The sequence below is a fragment of the Salvelinus fontinalis genome, chromosome 23 (genome assembly GCF_029448725.1).
Source record: "Salvelinus fontinalis isolate EN_2023a chromosome 23, ASM2944872v1, whole genome shotgun sequence".
NCBI classification, from domain to species: Eukaryota; Metazoa; Chordata; class Actinopteri; order Salmoniformes; family Salmonidae; genus Salvelinus; species Salvelinus fontinalis.
In genome coordinates this window covers 9,135,470-9,153,904 of record NC_074687.1, presented here as the reverse complement: position 1 = coordinate 9,153,904, position 18,435 = coordinate 9,135,470, and the positions used below count along the sequence as shown (strand labels likewise).

At 46.8% G+C, this 18,435-nt stretch overlaps 1 protein-coding gene across 8 annotated transcripts in view; it reads right to left on the bottom strand.

Annotated features, from left to right (window-relative positions):
- The window catches only part of LOC129820824 (diacylglycerol kinase eta-like), a 197,706-nt gene that overhangs the window by 143,553 nt on the left and 35,718 nt on the right, over nt 1–18,435 (bottom strand). For 6 of the 8 annotated variants that reach the window (XM_055877817.1, XM_055877818.1, XM_055877819.1 and 3 more), the window contains 3 exons: nt 16,484–16,594; nt 13,222–13,371; nt 8,133–8,213 (listed from right to left, as the gene is read on the bottom strand). In XM_055877817.1, coding sequence (XP_055733792.1) covers nt 8,133–8,213; nt 13,222–13,371; nt 16,484–16,594 — 342 coding nt within the window. The remainder of the gene's footprint in view (nt 1–8,132; nt 8,214–13,221; nt 13,372–16,483; nt 16,595–18,435) is intronic. The other 2 variants (XM_055877820.1, XM_055877823.1) reach the window with 1 other exon arrangement.

Below are 18,435 nucleotides of genomic sequence, written 5' to 3'. Positions count from 1 at the left end.
TCTCTTCCATTCCCTTCTGTTACTATCATTCTCCTCCCCTCCCTTCTGTTACTCTCATTCTCCTCCCCTCCCTTCTGTTACTATCATTCTCCTCCCCTCCCTTCTGTTACTCTCATTCTCCTCCCCTCCCTTCTGTTACTCTCATTCTCTTCCCCTCCCTTCTGTTACTATCATTCTCCTCCCCTCCCTTCTGTTACTCTCATTCTCCTCCCCTCCCTTCTGTTACTCTCATTCTCTTCCCCTCCCGTCTGTTACTATCATTCTCTTCCCCTCCCTTCTGTTACTATCATTCTCCTCCCCTCCCTTCTGTTACTATCATTCTCTTCCCCTCCCGTCTGTTACTCTCATTCTCTTCCCCTCCCGTCTGTTACTATCATTCTCTTCCCCTCCCTTCTGTTACTCTCATTCTCTTCCCCTCCCGTCTGTTACTATCATTCTCTTCCCCTCCCTTCTGTTACTCTCATTCTCCTCCCCTCCCTTCTGTTACTATCATTCTCCTCCCCTCCCTTCTGTTACTCTCATTCTCTTCCCCTCCCTTCTGTTACTATCATTCTCCTCCCCTCCCTTCTGTTACTCTCATTCTCCTCCCCTCCCTTCTGTTACTCTCATTCTCTTCCCCTCCCTTCTGTTACTATCATTCTCCTCCCCTCCCTTCTGTTACTATCATTCTCTTCCCCTCCCTTCTGTTACTATCATTCTCCTCCCCTCCCTTCTGTTACTCTCATTCTCCTCCCCTCCCTTCTGTTACTATCATTCTCCTCCCCTCACTTCTGTTACTATCATTCTCCTCCCCTCCCTTCTGTTACTCTCATTCTCTTCCCCTCCCTTCTGTTACTCTCATTCTCTTCCCCTCCCTTCTGTTACTCTCATTCTCTTCCCCTCCCGTCTGTTACTCTCATTCTCTTCCCCTCCCTTCTGTTACTCTCATTCTCTTCCCCTCCCTTCTGTTACTCTCATTCTCTTCCCCTCCCGTCTGTTACTATCATTCTCTTCCCCTCCCTTCTGTTACTCTCATTCTCTTCCCCTCCCTTCTGTTACTCTCATTCTCTTCCCCTCCCGTCTGTTACTATCATTCTCTTCCCCTCCCTTCTGTTACTCTCATTCTCTTCCCCTCCCGTCTGTTACTATCATTCTCTTCCCCTCCCGTCTGTTACTATCATTCTCTTCCCCTCCCTTCTGTTACTCTCATTCTCCTCCCCTCCCTTCTGTTACTATCATTCTCCTCCCCTCCCTTCTGTTACTCTCATTCTCTTCCCCTCCCTTCTGTCACTATCATTCTCCTCCCCTCCCTTCTGTTACTCTCATTCTCTTCCCCTCCCTTCTGTTACTATCATTCTCCTCCCCTCCCTTCTGTTACTCTCATTCTCTTCCCCTCCCGTCTGTTACTATCATTCTCTTCCCCTCCCTTCTGTTACTCTCATTCTCTTCCCCTCCCGTCTGTTACTATCATTCTCTTCCCCTCCCTTCTGTTACTCTCATTCTCCTCCCCTCCCTTCTGTTACTATCATTCTCCTCCTCTCCCTTCTGTTACTCTCATTCTCCTCCCCTCCCTTCTGTTACTATCGTTCTCCTCCCCTCCCTTCTGTTACTCTCGTTCTCCTCCCCTCCCTTCTGGTACTATCGTTCTCCTCACCTCCCTTCTGTTACTATCGTTCTCCTCCCCTCCCTTCTGTTACTCTCGTTCTCTTCCCCTCCCTTCTGTTACTATCGTTCTCCTCCCCTCCCTTCTGTTACTCTCATTCTCCTCCCCTCCCTTCTGTTACTCTCATTCTCCTCCCCTCCCTTCTGTTACTATCATTCTCCTCCCCTCCCTTCTGTTACTATCATTCTCTTCCCCTCCCTTCTGTTACTATCATTCTCCTCCCCTCCCTTCTGTTACTCTCATTCTCCTCCCCTCCCTTCTGTTACTATCATTCTCCTCCCCTCCCTTCTGTTACTATCATTCTCCTGCCCTCCCTTCTGTTACTCTCATTCTCTTCCCCTCCCTTCTGTTACTCTCATTCTCTTCCCCTCCCTTCTGTTACTCTCATTCTCTTCCCCTCCCGTCTGTTACTCTCATTCTCTTCCCCTCCCGTCTGTTACTCTCATTCTCTTCCCCTCCCGTCTGTTACTCTCATTCTCTTCCCCTCCCTTCTGTTACTCTCATTCTCTTCCCCTCCCTTCTGTTACTCTCATTCTCTTCCCCTCCCTTCTGTTACTCTCATTCTCTTCCCCTCCCTTCTGTTACTCTCATTCTCTTCCCCTCCCTTCTGTTACTCTCATTCTCTTCCCCTCCCTTCTGTTACTCTCATTCTCCTCCCCTCCCTTCTGTTACTCTCATTCTCTTCCCCTCCCGTCTGTTACTATCATTCTCTTCCCCTCCCTTCTGTTACAATCATTCTCCTCCCCTCCCTTCTGTTACTATCATTCTCTTCCCCTCCCGTCTGTTACTCTCATTCTTTTCCCCTCCCGTCTGTTACTATCATTCTCTTCCCCTCCCTTCTGTTACTCTCATTCTCTTCCCCTCCCGTCTGTTACTATCATTCTCTTCCCCTCCCTTCTGTTACTCTCATTCTCCTCCCCTCCCTTCTGTTACTATCATTCTCCTCCCCTCCCTTCTGTTACTATCATTCTCCTCCCCTCCCTTCTGTTACTCTCATTCTCTTCCCCTCCCTTCTGTTACTATCATTCTCCTCCCCTCCCTTCTGTTACTCTCATTCTCCTCCCCTCCCTTCTGTTACTCTCATTCTCTTCCCCTCCCTTCTGTTACTATCATTCTCCTCCCCTCCCTTCTGTTACTCTCATTCTCTTCCCCTCCCTTCTGTTACTATCATTCTCCTCCCCTCCCTTCTGTTACTCTCATTCTCCTCCCCTCCCTTCTGTTACTATCATTCTCCTCCCCTCCCTTCTGTTACTATCATTCTCCTCCCCTCCCTTCTGTTACTCTCATTCTCTTCCCCTCCCTTCTGTTACTCTCATTCTCTTCCCCTCCCGTCTGTTACTCTCATTCTCTTCCCCTCCCGTCTGTTACTCTCATTCTCTTCCCCTCCCTTCTGTTACTCTCATTCTCTTCCCCTCCCTTCTGTTACTCTCATTCTCTTCCCCTCCCGTCTGTTACTATCATTCTCTTCCCCTCCCTTCTGTTACTCTCATTCTCTTCCCCTCCCTTCTGTTACTATCATTCTCCTCCCCTCCCTTCTGTTACTCTCATTCTCTTCCCCTCCCTTCTGTTACTCTCATTCTCTTCCCCTCCCTTCTGTTACTATCATTTTCCTCCCCTCCCTTCTGTTACTCTCATTCTCTTCCCCTCCCGTCTGTTACTATCATTCTCTTCCCCTCCCTTCTGTTACTCTCATTCTCTTCCCCTCCCGTCTGTTACTATCATTCTCTTCCCCTCCCTTCTGTTACTCTCATTCTCCTCCCCTCCCTTCTGTTACTATCATTCTCCTCCCCTCCCTTCTGTTACTCACATTCTCTTCCCCTCCCTTCTGTTACTATCGTTCTCCTCCCCTCCCTTCTGTTACTCTCGTTCTCCTCCCCTCCCTTCTGGTACTATCGTTCTCCTCCCCTCCCTTCTGTTACTATCGTTCTCCTCCCCTCCCTTCTGTTACTCTCGTTCTCTTCCCCTCCCTTCTGTTACTATCGTTCTCCTCCCCTCCCTTCTGTTACTCTCGTTCTCCTCCCCTCCCTTCTGTTACTCTCGTTCTCTTCCCCTCCCTTCTGTTACTATCATTCTCCTCCCCTCCCTTCTGTTACTATCATTCTCCTCCCCTCCCTTCTGTTACTATCATTCTCCTCCCCTCCCTTCTGTTACTATCATTCTCCTCCCCTCCCTTCTGTTACTATCATTCTCCTGCCCTCCCTTCTGTTACTCTCATTCTCTTCCCCTCCCTTCTGTTACTCTCATTCTCTTCCCCTCCCTTCTGTTACTCTCATTCTCTTCCCCTCCCGTCTGTTACTCTCATTCTCTTCCCCTCCCTTCTGTTACTCTCATTCTCTTCCCCTCCCGTCTGTTACTCTCATTCTCTTCCCCTCCCGTCTGTTACTCTCATTCTCTTCCCCTTCCTTCTGTTACTCTCATTCTCTTCCCCTCCCTTCTGTTACTCTCATTCTCTTCCCCTCCCTTCTGTTACTCTCATTCTCTTCCCCTCCCTTCTGTTACTCTCATTCTCTTCCCCTCCCTTCTGTTACTCTCATTCTCTTCCCCTCCCTTCTGTTACTCTCATTCTCCTCCCCTCCCTTCTGTTACTCTCATTCTCTTCCCCTCCCGTCTGTTACTATCATTCTCTTCCCCTCCCTTCTGTTACAATCATTCTCCTCCCCTCCCTTCTGTTACTATCATTCTCTTCCCCTCCCGTCTGTTACTCTCATTCTTTTCCCCTCCCGTCTGTTACTATCATTCTCTTCCCCTCCCTTCTGTTACTCTCATTCTCTTCCCCTCCCGTCTGTTACTATCATTCTCTTCCCCTCCCTTCTGTTACTCTCATTCTCCTCCACTCCCTTCTGTTACTATCATTCTCCTCCCCTCCCTTCTGTTACTCTCATTCTCTTCCCCTCCCTTCTGTTACTATCATTCTCCTCCCCTCCCTTCTGTTACTCTCATTCTCCTCCCCTCCCTTCTGTTACTCTCATTCTCTTCCCCTCCCTTCTGTTACTATCATTCTCCTCCCCTCCCTTCTGTTACTCTCATTCTCTTCCCCTCCCTTCTGTTACTATCATTCTCCTCCCCTCCCTTCTGTTACTCTCATTCTCCTCCCCTCCCTTCTGTTACTATCATTCTCCTCCCCTCCCTTCTGTTACTATCATTCTCCTCCCCTCCCTTCTGTTACTCTCATTCTCTTCCCCTCCCTTCTGTTACTCTCATTCTCTTCCCCTCCCGTCTGTTACTCTCATTCTCTTCCCCTCCCGTCTGTTACTCTCATTCTCTTCTACTCCCTTCTGTTACTCTCATTCTCTTCCCCTCCCTTCTGTTACTCTCATTCTCTTCCCCTCCCGTCTGTTACTATCATTCTCTTCCCCTCCCTTCTGTTACTCTCATTCTCTTCCCCTCCCTTCTGTTACTCTCAATCTCTTCCCCTCCCGTCTGTTACTCTCATTCTCTTCCCCTCCCGTCTGTTACTCTCATTCTCTTCCCCTTCCTTCTGTTACTCTCATTCTCTTCCCCTCCCTTCTGTTACTCTCATTCTCTTCCCCTCCCTTCTGTTACTCTCATTCTCTTCCCCTCCCTTCTGTTACTCTCATTCTCTTCCCCTCCCTTCTGTTACTCTCATTCTCTTCCCCTCCCTTCTGTTACTCTCATTCTCCTCCCCTCCCTTCTGTTACTCTCATTCTCTTCCCCTCCCGTCTGTTACTATCATTCTCTTCCCCTCCCTTCTGTTACAATCATTCTCCTCACCTCCCTTCTGTTACTATCATTCTCTTCCCCTCCCGTCTGTTACTCTCATTCTTTTCCCCTCCCGTCTGTTACTATCATTCTCTTCCCCTCCCTTCTGTTACTCTCATTCTCTTCCCCTCCCGTCTGTTACTATCATTCTCTTCCCCTCCCTTCTGTTACTCTCATTCTCCTCCCCTCCCTTCTGTTACTATCATTCTCCTCCCCTCCCTTCTGTTACTCTCATTCTCTTCCCCTCCCTTCTGTTACTATCATTCTCCTCCCCTCCCTTCTGTTACTCTCATTCTCCTCCCCTCCCTTCTGTTACTCTCATTCTCTTCCCCTCCCTTCTGTTACTATCATTCTCCTCCCCTCCCTTCTGTTACTCTCATTCTCTTCCCCTCCCTTCTGTTACTATCATTCTCCTCCCCTCCCTTCTGTTACTCTCATTCTCCTCCCCTCCCTTCTGTTACTATCATTCTCCTCCCCTCCCTTCTGTTACTATCATTCTCCTCCCCTCCCTTCTGTTACTCTCATTCTCTTCCCCTCCCTTCTGTTACTCTCATTCTCTTCCCCTCCCGTCTGTTACTCTCATTCTCTTCCCCTCCCGTCTGTTACTCTCATTCTCTTCCCCTCCCTTCTGTTACTCTCATTCTCTTCCCCTCCCTTCTGTTACTCTCATTCTCTTCCCCTCCCGTCTGTTACTATCATTCTCTTCCCCTCCCTTCTGTTACTCTCATTCTCTTCCCCTCCCTTCTGTTACTCTCAATCTCTTCCCCTCCCGTCTGTTACTATCATTCTCTTCCCCTCCCTTCTGTTACTCTCATTCTCTTCCCCTCCCGTCTGTTACTATCATTCTCTTCCCCTCCCGTCTGTTACTATCATTCTCTTCCCCTCCCTTCTGTTACTCTCATTCTCCTCCCCTCCCTTCTGTTACTATCATTCTCCTCCCCTCCCTTCTTTTACTCTCATTCTCTTCCCCTCCCGTCTGTTACTATCATTCTCTTCCCCTCCCTTCTGTTACTCTCATTCTCTTCCCCTCCCGTCTGTTACTATCATTCTCTTCCCCTCCCGTCTGTTACTATCATTCTCTTTCCCTCCCTTCTGTTACTATCATTCTCCTCCCCTCCCTTCTGTTACTCTCATTCTTCTCCCCTCCCTTCTGTTACTATCATTCTCCTCCCCTCCCTTCTGTTACTCTCATTCTCCTCCCCTCCCTTCTGTTACTCTCATTCTCTTCCCCTCCCTTCTGTTACTATCATTCTCCTCCCCTCCCTTCTGTTACTCTCATTCTCTTCCCCTCCCTTCTGTTACTATCATTCTCCTCCCCTCCCTTCTGTTACTCTCATTCTCTTCCCCTCCCTTCTGTTACTATCATTCTCCTCCCCTCCCTTCTGTTACTCTCATTCTCCTCCCCTCCCTTCTGTTACTCTCATTCTCCTCCCCTCCATTCTGTTACTCTCATTCTCCTCCCCTCCCTTCTGTTATACTCATTCTCTTCCCCTCCCTTCTGTTACTATCATTCTCCTCCCCTCCCTTCTGTTACTATCATTCTCCTCCCCTCCCTTCTGTTACTATCATTCTCGTCCCCTCCCTTCTGTTACTATCATTCTCCTCCCCTCCCTTCTGTTACTCTCATTCTCTTCCCCTCCCTTCTGTTACTATCATTCTCCTCCCCTCCCTTATGTTACTATCATTCTCATCCCCTCCCTTCTGTTACTCTCATTCTCTTCCCCTCCCTTCTGTTACTATCATTCTCCTCCCCTCCCTTCTGTTACTCTCATTCTCTTCCCCTCCCTTCTGTTACTATCATTCTCATCCCCTCCCTTCTGTTACTATCATTCTCTTCAACTCCCTTCTGTTACTCTCATTCTCTTCCCCTCCCTTCTGTTACTATCATTCTCCTCCCCTCCCTTCTGTTACTCTCATTCTCTTCCCCTCCCTTCTGTTACTATCATTCTCCTCCCCTCCCTTCTGTTACTCTCATTCTCTTCCCCTCCCTTCTGTTACTATCCTTCTCCTCCCCTCCCTTCTGTTACTCTCATTCGCCTCCCCTCCCTTCTGTTACTCTCATTCTCTTCCCCTCCCTTCTGTTACTCTCATTCTCCTCCCCTCCCTTCTGATACTCTCATTCTCTTCCCCTCCCTTCTGATGCTCTCGTTCTCTCTCTCCCTTGTTTTCATCTCTCTTGCTCTCCAATCTTTACATCCTCTCTTCCCCTCCTTGTTTTCTCTTTTCATCTGTTCCCCTCTTCTTGCTTCCTGCTTTCTTACTCTCTCTATTCCTCCCTTTCTTTCAATAGCAATGCAAGTGAAGAGGATCAACGTTTGTAGAAAGACATGCCTCCCTCATTCGCTCAGAGCGAGACAGAGAGCGAGACAGAGAGCGAGACAGAGAGCGAGACAGAGAGCGAGACAGAGAGAGAGAGAGCGAGACAGAGAGCGAGACAGAGAGCGAGACAGAGAGCGAGACAGAGAGAGAGACAGAGAGAGAGACAGAGACAGAGACAGAGACAGAGACAGAGACAGAGACAGAGACAGAGACAGACACAGATTTATAGAAGAACAAGTACACTCTCACTGTTCCCTGTCGGTTTACATCCCAGTTGAAAATATGTTTGTTTACACACACACATACTACATAAACACACACACACATGCTACATACACACAACGCATGCAAGTGATCATCATCAACATTGGCGGCCTCAGCATAGCCTGTACATCTGCATAACCAGCTAACGTCAAAGACATAGAGTAACTGTGTGTGTGTAGAATCTCACCGTGAAGCTGTTGTTAACATTCTTAGTGCTGGACTCGGCCACGCTGGCATCAGATAGGTCCACCTCGTCAAATATCAGTGACTGCAGATAAGAGAGGAGAGGAGAAGATCAGAAGAGAGAGGAGAAGAGAGGTGAGAGTAACGGAGAGGAGAGGAGAGGAGAGAGAGGAGAGGAGAGAGAGGAGAGAAGAAGATCAGAAGAGAGAGGAGAAGAGAGGTGAGAGTAACGGAGAGGAGAGGAGAGAGAGGAGAGAAGAGAGGAGAGAAGAAGAAAGGAGGCAGACAAAATAACAACATAATAACTACTCAGAGTACGATAAAACACAAATAATGCTAAAATACACAAAACATATATTGTCTCAGCCTATGACTTCTATGAAGGAAATTCTATGGGAGTCTTATCTTAAACAATGACTTTAGGGCTGGGGTCAATCTCCACTGATCTAGAGAAGAAAATACAAATCAATTTTGAAGTCATAATGGAACAAATACTGACTTGAGAGCTGTGCACACTACTACAAGGTACACATTTCCCTATAGATCACAATGCATGATTTACACAACCTCTGAGTTAAAAGCACTTCAACATCTGAAGTTAAGATTCAGTCCCTCATGTTCTAGCTGACCCCAACCCTGAATTTTAGTGGGCATTTACACAGGCAGCTAAAATTCAGATCTTTTTCCACTCATTGGTCTCTTGACCAATCAGATCAATAATTGACCAATCAGATCAATAATTGACCAATCAGATCAGTCCATCTTTCAACATCATATACTTACTCTATAAGAATCACACATGCTCGTATGTTCGCTCAGGGCTAGTCAACCTTCCTACAGGGTTGTGCAGGGTTTTGCTCCAACCCTACTGAAACACCTCTGATTCAGCTAATCAGCTGCTGGTCAGGACCATGATTAACCTAATATGGGGTGTTTGTGCAGGGCCGTATCAAAAGCCTGCACCCCAGTACAGCTCTCCTGGAGGAGGGTTGGCCATCCCTTTGTTCTATTAACACCTGTAAGCATGACGTATTATCATGCACTACACACACATCACATGGCAACAGGTGAGAAGATAATAAGCCGATAGTCCATGGTGGTAGTAACGGTGTTATGAAGCAAAATAAAGTACCATGCTAATGACGATCAGGGATGAATCAACATAGGCCAAGTAACTGTAGACCTGATGGTTTCTATTCAACGAAGACCAAGTAACTGTAGACCTGATGGTTTCTATTGAAGTATGGCTGATATTTGTCCCACTTATGGCACAGACTCACTGCTGCTACTGATTGAGCTGGTGGATCAAGGCCCTAGTCAGTCAGTGGAGAGCAGTCAGTCAGTAGAGAGCAGTCAGTCAGTCAGTCAGTCAGTCAGTAGAGAGCAGTCAGTCAGTCAGTCAGTCAGTAGAGAGCAGTCAGTCAGTCAGTCAGTAGAGAGCAGTCAGTCAGTCAGTCAGTCAGTAGAGAGCAGTCAGTCAGTCAGTCAGTAGAGAGCAGTCAGTCAGTCAGTCAGTCAGTCAGTCAGTAGAGAGCAGTCAGTCAGTCAGTCAGTAGAGAGCAGTCAGTCAGTCAGTAGAGAGCAGTCAGTCAGTCAGTCAGTCAGTCAGTAGAGAGCAGTCAGTCAGTCAGTCAGTCAGTAGAGAGCAGTCAGTCAGTCAGTCAGTAGAGAGTAGTCAGTCAGTCAGTCAGTAGAGAGCAGTCAGTCAGTCAGTCAGTCAGTAGAGAGCAGTCAGTCAGTCAGTCAGTAGAGAGCAGTCAGTCAGTCAGTCAGTCAGTCAGTAGAGAGCAGTCAGGCAGTCAGTCAGTCAGTCAGTCAGTAGAGAGCAGTCAGTCAGTCAGTCAGTAGAGAGCAGTCAGTCAGTCAGTCAGTCAGTAGAGAGCAGTCAGTCAGTCAGTCAGTAGAGAGTAGTCAGTCAGTGAGTCAGTAGAGAGCAGTCAGTCAGTCAGTCAGTCAGTAGAGAGCAGTCAGTCAGTCAGTAGAGAGCAGTCAGTCAGTCAGTCAGTAGAGAGCAGTCAGTCAGTCAGTCAGTAGAGAGCAGTCAGTCAGTCAGTCAGTCAGTAGAGAGCAGTCAGTCAGTCAGTCCGTAGAGAGCAGTCAGTCAGTCAGTCCGTAGAGAGCAGTCAGTCAGTCAGTCAGTCAGTAGAGAGCAGTCAGTCAGTCAGTCAGTCAGTAGAGAGCAGTCAGTCAGTCAGTCAATCAGTAGAGAGCAGTCAGTCAGTCAGTCAGTAGAGAGCAGTCAGTCAGTCAGTCAGTCAGTAGAGAGCAGTCAGTCAGTCAGTCAGTCAGTAGAGAGCAGTCAGGCAGTCAGTCAGTCAGTCAGTCAGTAGAGAGCAGTCAGTCAGTCAGTCAGTCAGTAGAGAGCAGTCAGTCAGTCAGTCAGTCAGTAGAGAGCAGTCAGTCAGTCAGTCAGTAGAGAGTAGTCAGTCAGTGAGTCAGTAGAGAGCAGTCAGTCAGTCAGTCAGTCAGTAGAGAGCAGTCAGTCAGTCAGTCAGTAGAGAGCAGTCAGTCAGTCAGTCAGTAGAGAGCAGTCAGTCAGTCAGTCAGTCAGTCAGTAGAGAGCAGTCAGTCAGTAGAGAGCAGTCAGTCAGTCAGTCAGTCAGTAGAGAGCAGTCAGTCAGTCAGTCAGTCAGTAGAGAGCAGTCAGTCTGTCAGTCAGTCAGTAGAGAGCAGTCAGTCAGTCAGTCAGTAGAGAGCAGTCAGTCAGTCAGTCAGTAGAGAGCAGTCAGTCAGTAGAGAGCAGTCAGTCAGTCAGTCAGTCAGTAGAGAGCAGTCAGTCAGTCAGTAGAGAGCAGTCAGTCAGTCAGTCAGTCAGTCAGTAGAGAGCAGTCAGTCAGTCAGTAGAGAGCAGTCAGTCAGTCAGTCAGTAGAGAGCAGTCAGTCTGTCAGTCAGTCAGTAGATAGCAGTCAGTCAGTCAGTCAGTAGAGAGCAGTCAGTCAGTCAGTCAGTCAGTAGAGAGCAGTCAGTCAGTCAGTCAGTAGAGAGCAGTCAGTCAGTCAGTCAGTCAGTAGAGAGCAGTCAGTCAGTCAGTCAGTCAGTAGAGAGCAGTCAGTCAGTCAGTCAGTCAGTAGAGAGCAGTCAGTCAGTCAGTCAGTCAGTAGAGAGCAGTCAGTCTGTTAGTCAGTCAGTAGAGAGCAGTCAGTCAGTAGAGAGCAGTCAGTCAGTCAGTCAGTAGAGAGCAGTCAGTCAGTCAGTCAGTAGAGAGCAGTCAGTCAGTCAGTCAGTAGAGAGCAGTCAGTCAGTCAGTCATTAGAGAGCAGTCAGTCAGTCAGTCAGTCAGTAGAGAGCAGTCAGTCAGTCAGTCAGTCAGTAGAGAGCAGTCAGTCAGTCAGTCAGTCAGTAGAGAGCAGTCAGTCAGTCAGTAGAGAGCAGTCAGTCAGTCAGTCAGTCAGTAGAGAGCAGTCAGTCAGTCAGTCAGTCAGTAGAGAGCAGTCAGTCAGTCAGTCAGTCAGTAGAGAGCAGTCAGTCAGTCAGTCAGTAGAGAGCAGTCAGTCAGTCAGTCAGTAGAGATCAGTCAGTCAGTCAGTCAGTCAGTCAGTCAGTAGAGAGCAGTCAGTCAGTCAGTCAATAGAGAGCAGTCAGTCAGTCAGTCAGTAGAGAGCAGACGAGCCAGGACCTGCTAATAGGATCAACATGATATCTAAACACAACCTGCCTGATGACAACATCACTACTGCCTGCGTCCTTGCTCTTAAAGGCCCGGAGGCCAACTACACTGCAGCTGTAGCTGGTAGAGGAATGCCCCTACTGTGTGTGTGTGTATGTGTGTCCTTAAAAACTGCAGCTGTCAGAGAAATGCGCCATTTATGACCTGCTCTCCTGGGCTGGTTTAACAGCAGGGTGGGGACACCAGAGAGTGTGTGTGGAATGCCATCATAAACATTTCCACTTATTCCAGCACTCTTGGCTGTCATGACATGGCTGGCATCACATGTGTGTGTGTGAGTCTGTTTGTGAGGTCTTAGCAATGACACACGCACACACACCATTCTTATCAACTAACACACAGCAGGATGTATTGGATGTCCATTACAGAGACGGTGTAGATCAGGACTCTGTTCAAACACTTATCAAACCTTCTATCGTCCTTTTCTTGAACTAGTCATTAATCTGTATGTGATTGGATAAGGGTAACCCTTTGAACCAATCCAATTACTTCAAGGAAAGGAGGAAGCAAGTTTGGATTTCGGATGTATTGGAACAGAGTCCAGGTCAATGTTTCCCAATTCCAATCCTCGAGTACGCCCAACAGCACACATTTAGTTCTGGGGCAGGTGGTAAAACTCTGGTCCACTGTGGGCCAGCTGGTTTCCCTAAGGTACTCCTGGGGGGAAACGTTACGCTGATGCTTCATCTAGCCAGACATATTCACTGACCCAATAGAATAGGTGGGAAGAAATGTCAAAAGGACTGTAGCCCTCGAGAACTGGATTTACAGCCATACAGACTTAAATCAGAATAGAGCCTTACACCAGATCAGAGTCTAGAGCAGGGATCATCAGCAAGATTCAGCCACGGGCTAATTCTTTCTTGAGTGGATTGTTGGGGTCCAGGACATAATTACAAATCATTTGAAGACTGCAAATGGATCGCAAGAAGCCCAAACAGAAATAATATTGGACTAAAACATAATAATTTCAAATCTTGCTTATATTTGTGTACAATCACATCTCTTTATTATGCGTGGGAATAGTTTGGAACAGATTTCCAAAATTAAAATCAATCACTTGGAGCTGAATTGCTGGTGTTTTTAAAATCTTTTTTGTCCAACAATAAAAATATGTATACTTGGGGGGCCAAATAAAACCACCTACATGCCAAATGCCCGCCAGTTGGGGAACCCTGGTCTAGAGCCTTAAATCAGAGTCTAGAGCCTAAAGTCAGAGTCTAGAGGCTTAAGTCAGATTCTAGAGCCTAAAGTCAGAGTCTAGAGGCTTAAGTCAGATTCTAGAGCCTTAAGTCGGCGTCTAAAGCCTTAAGTCAGATTCTAGAGCCTTAAATCTGAGTTTTGAGCCTTAAATCAGAGTCAAGGGATGGGGTGGGCGAGGATGGGATGGTACTAAGTTGGTCCAGTCTTGGTGCTGCAGCTGACCCGTGTCGACATCAGACCTTCCTCGGATCCGCTAGCCGGTGGAGTGCTGCGAGGCCCTGCCCAGCACACGGACAGGACCCTCCAACATACACGACTCCTGGACACGCCACGCAGCGCCCGCTCCTGCCACCGGGCCTTGGCACTGCCAGTCTGGGAGGTCGGGGGTTAGGGTTAGAGGTTAGGAGATAGGGGTAAAGGGAATACCAGACTGCCACAGCATAGGTTAGCGCAGGAGAAGTTGATTAGAAAAGACTGGAAGCTAGGATTAGAGGTAAAGGGTTAAGTTTCAGGACTCCTGCCAATGAGCCAAAGGAGGGGGTTTGGGTCTGGGGTTATTTAGGTAAGAAGGTTAAGATGTTATGGGGTTCAGGGTCAGAGGTAAGTTGAAACAGTTATGAGGGTTAGCGATTAGGACAGGATAGGATAGGGTAGGAGAGGCGTTAGGGCTCCTGGAGGGAAGAATGCTAGAAGTTATATAAGTTAGAGGTAAAGGGATGCAGGAGAGACAGGTCAGGGTTAAGGGTCAAAGTTTTAGGGATAGGGGTTCTGAATATATAATTAGTGGTAAGGGCAGTCTTCAATAATGGTCCTGGAGAGCTAGAGCGTGTGTTGCAGGCTTTTGTCCCAACCCTTCATTAACACACCTGGTTCAACTGCTAAAGGCTGTGGTACAGAATATAGCCTGTCTATCTGCCATGTGATGTTGCTGGACCTCTATAATGGGCTACTATGGGAGTCAGTGAGAGTATTGTTTTTCTTACTACGTACAGTGCATTTGGAAAGAATTCAGACCCCTTGACTTTTTCCACATTTTGTTACGTTACATCCTTATTCTCAAATTGATTAAATATATATTTTTCTCATCAATCTACACACAATAACCCATAACGACAAAGCAAAAACAGGCTTTGAGAAATGCTTGCATTTGCATAACATTTTTCAAACTGAAATATTATATCTACATACATGTACTCAGACCCTTTACTCAGTACTTTGTTGAAGCACCTTTGGCAGCGATTACAGCCTCAAGTCTTATTGGGTATGTCGCTACAAGCATGGTACACCTGCATTTGGGGAGTTTCTCCAATTCTTCTCTGCAGATCCTCTCAAGCTCTGTCAGGTCGGATGGGGAGAGTCGCTGCACAGCTATTTCCAGGTCTCTCCAGAGGTGTTAGATCGGGTTCAAGTCCTGGATCTGTCTGGGCCAATCAAGGACATTCAAAGACTTGTCCAGAAGCCATTCCTGCTTTGTCTTGGCTGTGTGCTTAGGGTCGTTGTCCTGTTGGAAGGTGAACATTCACCCCAGTCTGAGGTCCTGAGCGCTCTGGAGCAGGTTTTCATCAATGATCTCTACGAACTTTGCTCCATTCATCTTTCCCTTGATCCTGATTAGTCTCCCAGTCCCTGCTGCTGAAAAACATCCCCACAGTATGATGCTCCCACCACAATGCTTCACCTTTGAGTTGGTGCCAGGTTTCCTCCAGACATGTCGCTTGGCATTCAGGTCTAAGAGTTCAATATTGGTTTCATCAGACGAGAGAATCTTGTTTCTCATGGTCTCAGTCCTTCAGATGCCTTTTGGTAAACTCCAAGCAGGCTATCATGTGCCTTTAACTGAGGAGTGATTTCCATCTGACCACTCTACCATAAAGGCCTGATTGGTGGAGTGCTGCAGAGATGGTTGTCCTTCTGAACGGTTCTCCCCATCTCCACAGGGAACCTCTGGAGCTCTGTCAGAGGAACCATCAGGTTATTGGTCACCTCCCTGACCAAGGCCCTTCTCCCCCAATTGCTCAGTTTGGCTGGGCGGCCAGCTCTAGGAAGAGTCTTGGTAGTTCCAAACTCCTTCCATTTAAGAATAATGGAGGCCACTGTGTTCTTGGGGACCTTCAATGCTGCTTTGGTACACATCCCCAGATCTGGGGGGCACAATCCTGTCTCAGAGCTCTACGTACAATTCCTTTGACCTCATGGCTTGGTTTTTGCTCTGACATGCACAGTGAACTGTAGGACCTTATATAGACAGGTGTGTGCCTTTCAAATCATGTCCAATCAATTGAATTTACCACAGGTGAACTCCAATTAAGTTGTAGAAACATCTCAAGGATGATCAATGGAAACAGGATGCAAATGAGCTCAATTTGGAGTCTCTAAGCAAAGGGTCTGAATTCTTTCGTAAATAAGGTATTTCTGTTTTTTATAATCAATACATTTGCAAACATTTCTATAAACCTGTTTTCACTTTGTCATTGTGTTATTGTGTGTCGATGTAATACATTTTAGAATAAGGCTGTAACGCAACATGTTGAAAAAGGGAAGGGGTCTGAATACTTTCCTGTACATGTGTGTGTGTGTGTGTGCGTGTGTGTATGTGTGTGTGTGTGTGTGTGTGTGTGTGTGTGTGTGTGTGTGTGTGTGTGTGTGTGTGTGTGTGTGTGTGTACATGTGTGTGTGTACATGTGTGTGTGTGTGTGTATGTATGTGTGTGTGTACATGTGTGTGTGAGTGTATGTATGTGTGTGTGTTTGTGTGTGTGTACATGTGTGTGTGTGTATGTATGTGTGTGTGTGTGTGTGTACATGTGTGTGTGTGTGTACATGTGTATGTGTGTGTGTACATGTGTGTGTGTGTGTGTACATGTGTGTGTATATATGTGTGTGTGTGTTTGTGTGTGTGTACATGTGTGTGTGTGTATGTATGTGTGTGTGTGTGTGTGTACATGTGTGTGTGTGTACATGTGTGTGTGTATGTGTGTGTGTACATGTGTGTGTATATATGTGTGTGTGTGTGTGTGTACATGTGTGTGTGTGTGTGTATGTGTGTGTGTGTGTGTACATGTGTGTGTGTGTACATGTGTGTGTGTGTGTGTGTGTGTGTGTGTGTACATGTGTGTGTGTGTGTGTGTGTGTATGTATGTGTGTGTGTGTGTGTGTACATGTGTGTGTACATGTGTGTGTGTATGTGTGTGTGTACATGTGTGTGTGTGTGTGTGTGTGTGTGTACATGTGTGTGTGTATATGTGTGTGTGTGTGTGTGTGTGTGTGGATATGTGTACATGTGTGTGTGTACATGTGTGTGTGTGTGTGTGTGTGTGTGTGTGTGTGTACATGTGTGTGTGTGTGTGTGTGTGTGTGTGTACATGTGTGTGTGTGTATATGTGTGTGTGTGTGTGTGTGTGTGTGTGTGTGTGTGTGTGTGTGTGTGTGTGTGTGTGTGTGTGTGTGTGTGTGTGTGTGTGTGTGTGTGTGTGTGTGTACCTTACCTTGGCATCTTTGGCATAGTAGAGTGTTCGTCCTCTCAGTTTGAAATAGCGTTTTTTCCACCTCTGGAATGAACTTGTCTGTTTCAGCAACAATCCCTCTTTCACGCTGGTCTAGAACGAGAGAGTGGGTTGGGGTAGGGGGCGGGGGGGCGGGGGTAGAAGAACATTGTTGGTAAATTTGACCTCATTTCACTTTCTTTAATTGTCTGAATAGAGAAGTGAACTGACCACAACCCCCATGTCAATCCTTGAGTTCATACAATTATTAAGAAATATCACAAAACCTAAAACACACTGCCACACACACACACACACACACACACACCAGCGGAGCCACACACTCACACCCATGGAGCACAGCATATGCATGTTGTACCCTCCAGGTACACACACACACACACACACACACACACACACACACACACACACACACACACACACACACACACACACACACACACACACACACACACACACACACACACACACACATCACAGTGCCCAAGCCTGTAGTCACTGATCACACCTCTGTGTTTATCTACAGGATACTCTGCTGAGATAAGGGTGTGCGTGTGTGTGTGTGTGTGTGTGTGTGTGTGTGTGTGTGTGTGTGTGTGTGTGTGTGTGTGTGTGTGTGTGTGTGTGTGTGTGTGTGTGTGTGTGTGTGTGTGTGTGTCAATTTCAGGCATGGGAGAAGAAGGACTGGTGAAACAACAGCGAAGAAAAGAAAGACCATTACAGATCCCTCGCTTCTCTGACCCAGTATAAACACACATCACTCACACTCAGTTCTGAGTAACAGAGAGAGAGAGAGAGAGAGAGATAGTTCCATCACAGCAGCAAGATTTGTGACCTGTTGCCACAAGAAAAGGGCAACCAGTGAAGAACAAACACCATTGTAAATACAACCCATATTTATGGTTATTTATTTTCCCTTGTGTACTTTAACCATTTGTACATTGTTACAACACTGTATATATATAATATGACATTTGTAATGTCTTTATTGTTTTGAAACTTCTGTATGTGTAATGTTTACTGTTAATTTTTATTGTTTATTTCACTTTTGTATATTATTATTACCTCACTTTCTTTGGCAATGTTAATTAACACACGTTTCCCATGCCAATAAAACCCCTTGAATTGAATTGAATTGAATTGAGAGAGAGAGAGAGAGAGAGAGAGAGAGAGAGAGAGAAGAGCATTTTATTCCCTAGTTCTAACCATCTGTTGAACTCAGTGGTTTGAACGTGTTTTAAATCCTTTGACTAAAAAAGCATCTGTGTTCTACTCTCAAGTTTGACATTACTTTAAGACACAGGTGTCAAACTCATTCCACGGAGGGCCGAGTGTCTGCGGGTTTTCGCTCCTCCCTTGTACTTGATTGATGAATTAACATCACTAATTAGTTAGGAACTCCCCACACCTGGTTGTCTAGGGCTTTATTGAAAGGAAAAAACAAAAACCTGCAGACACTAGGCCCTCCGTGGAATGAGTTTGACACCCCTGCTTTAAGAGATCCTCACAATGTGGAAAAGAAGAGTGTTTGAGCCATGTTTCCCCTTTAAAATATTTTTCATGGGGACTTTTACAGGCGAACCAGAGAGAGAGAGAGAGATGTATGAACTGTATGTCAAATCAAATCAAACTAAATTGTATTTGTCAAATGCGCCAAATACAACAGGTGTAGACCTACTTGGTGTAGACCTACTTCCCTACACCTACTTGGTGTAGACCTACTTGGTGTAGACCTACTTCCCTACACCTACACAGGTGTAGACCTACTTGGTGTAGACCTACTTGGTGTAGACCTACTTGGTGTAGAACTACTTCCCTACACCTATTTGGTGTAGACCTACTTGGTGTAGACCTACTTGGTGTATAACTACTTCCCTACACCTATTTGGTTTAGACCTACTTGGTGTAGACCTACTTGGTTAGAACTACTTCCC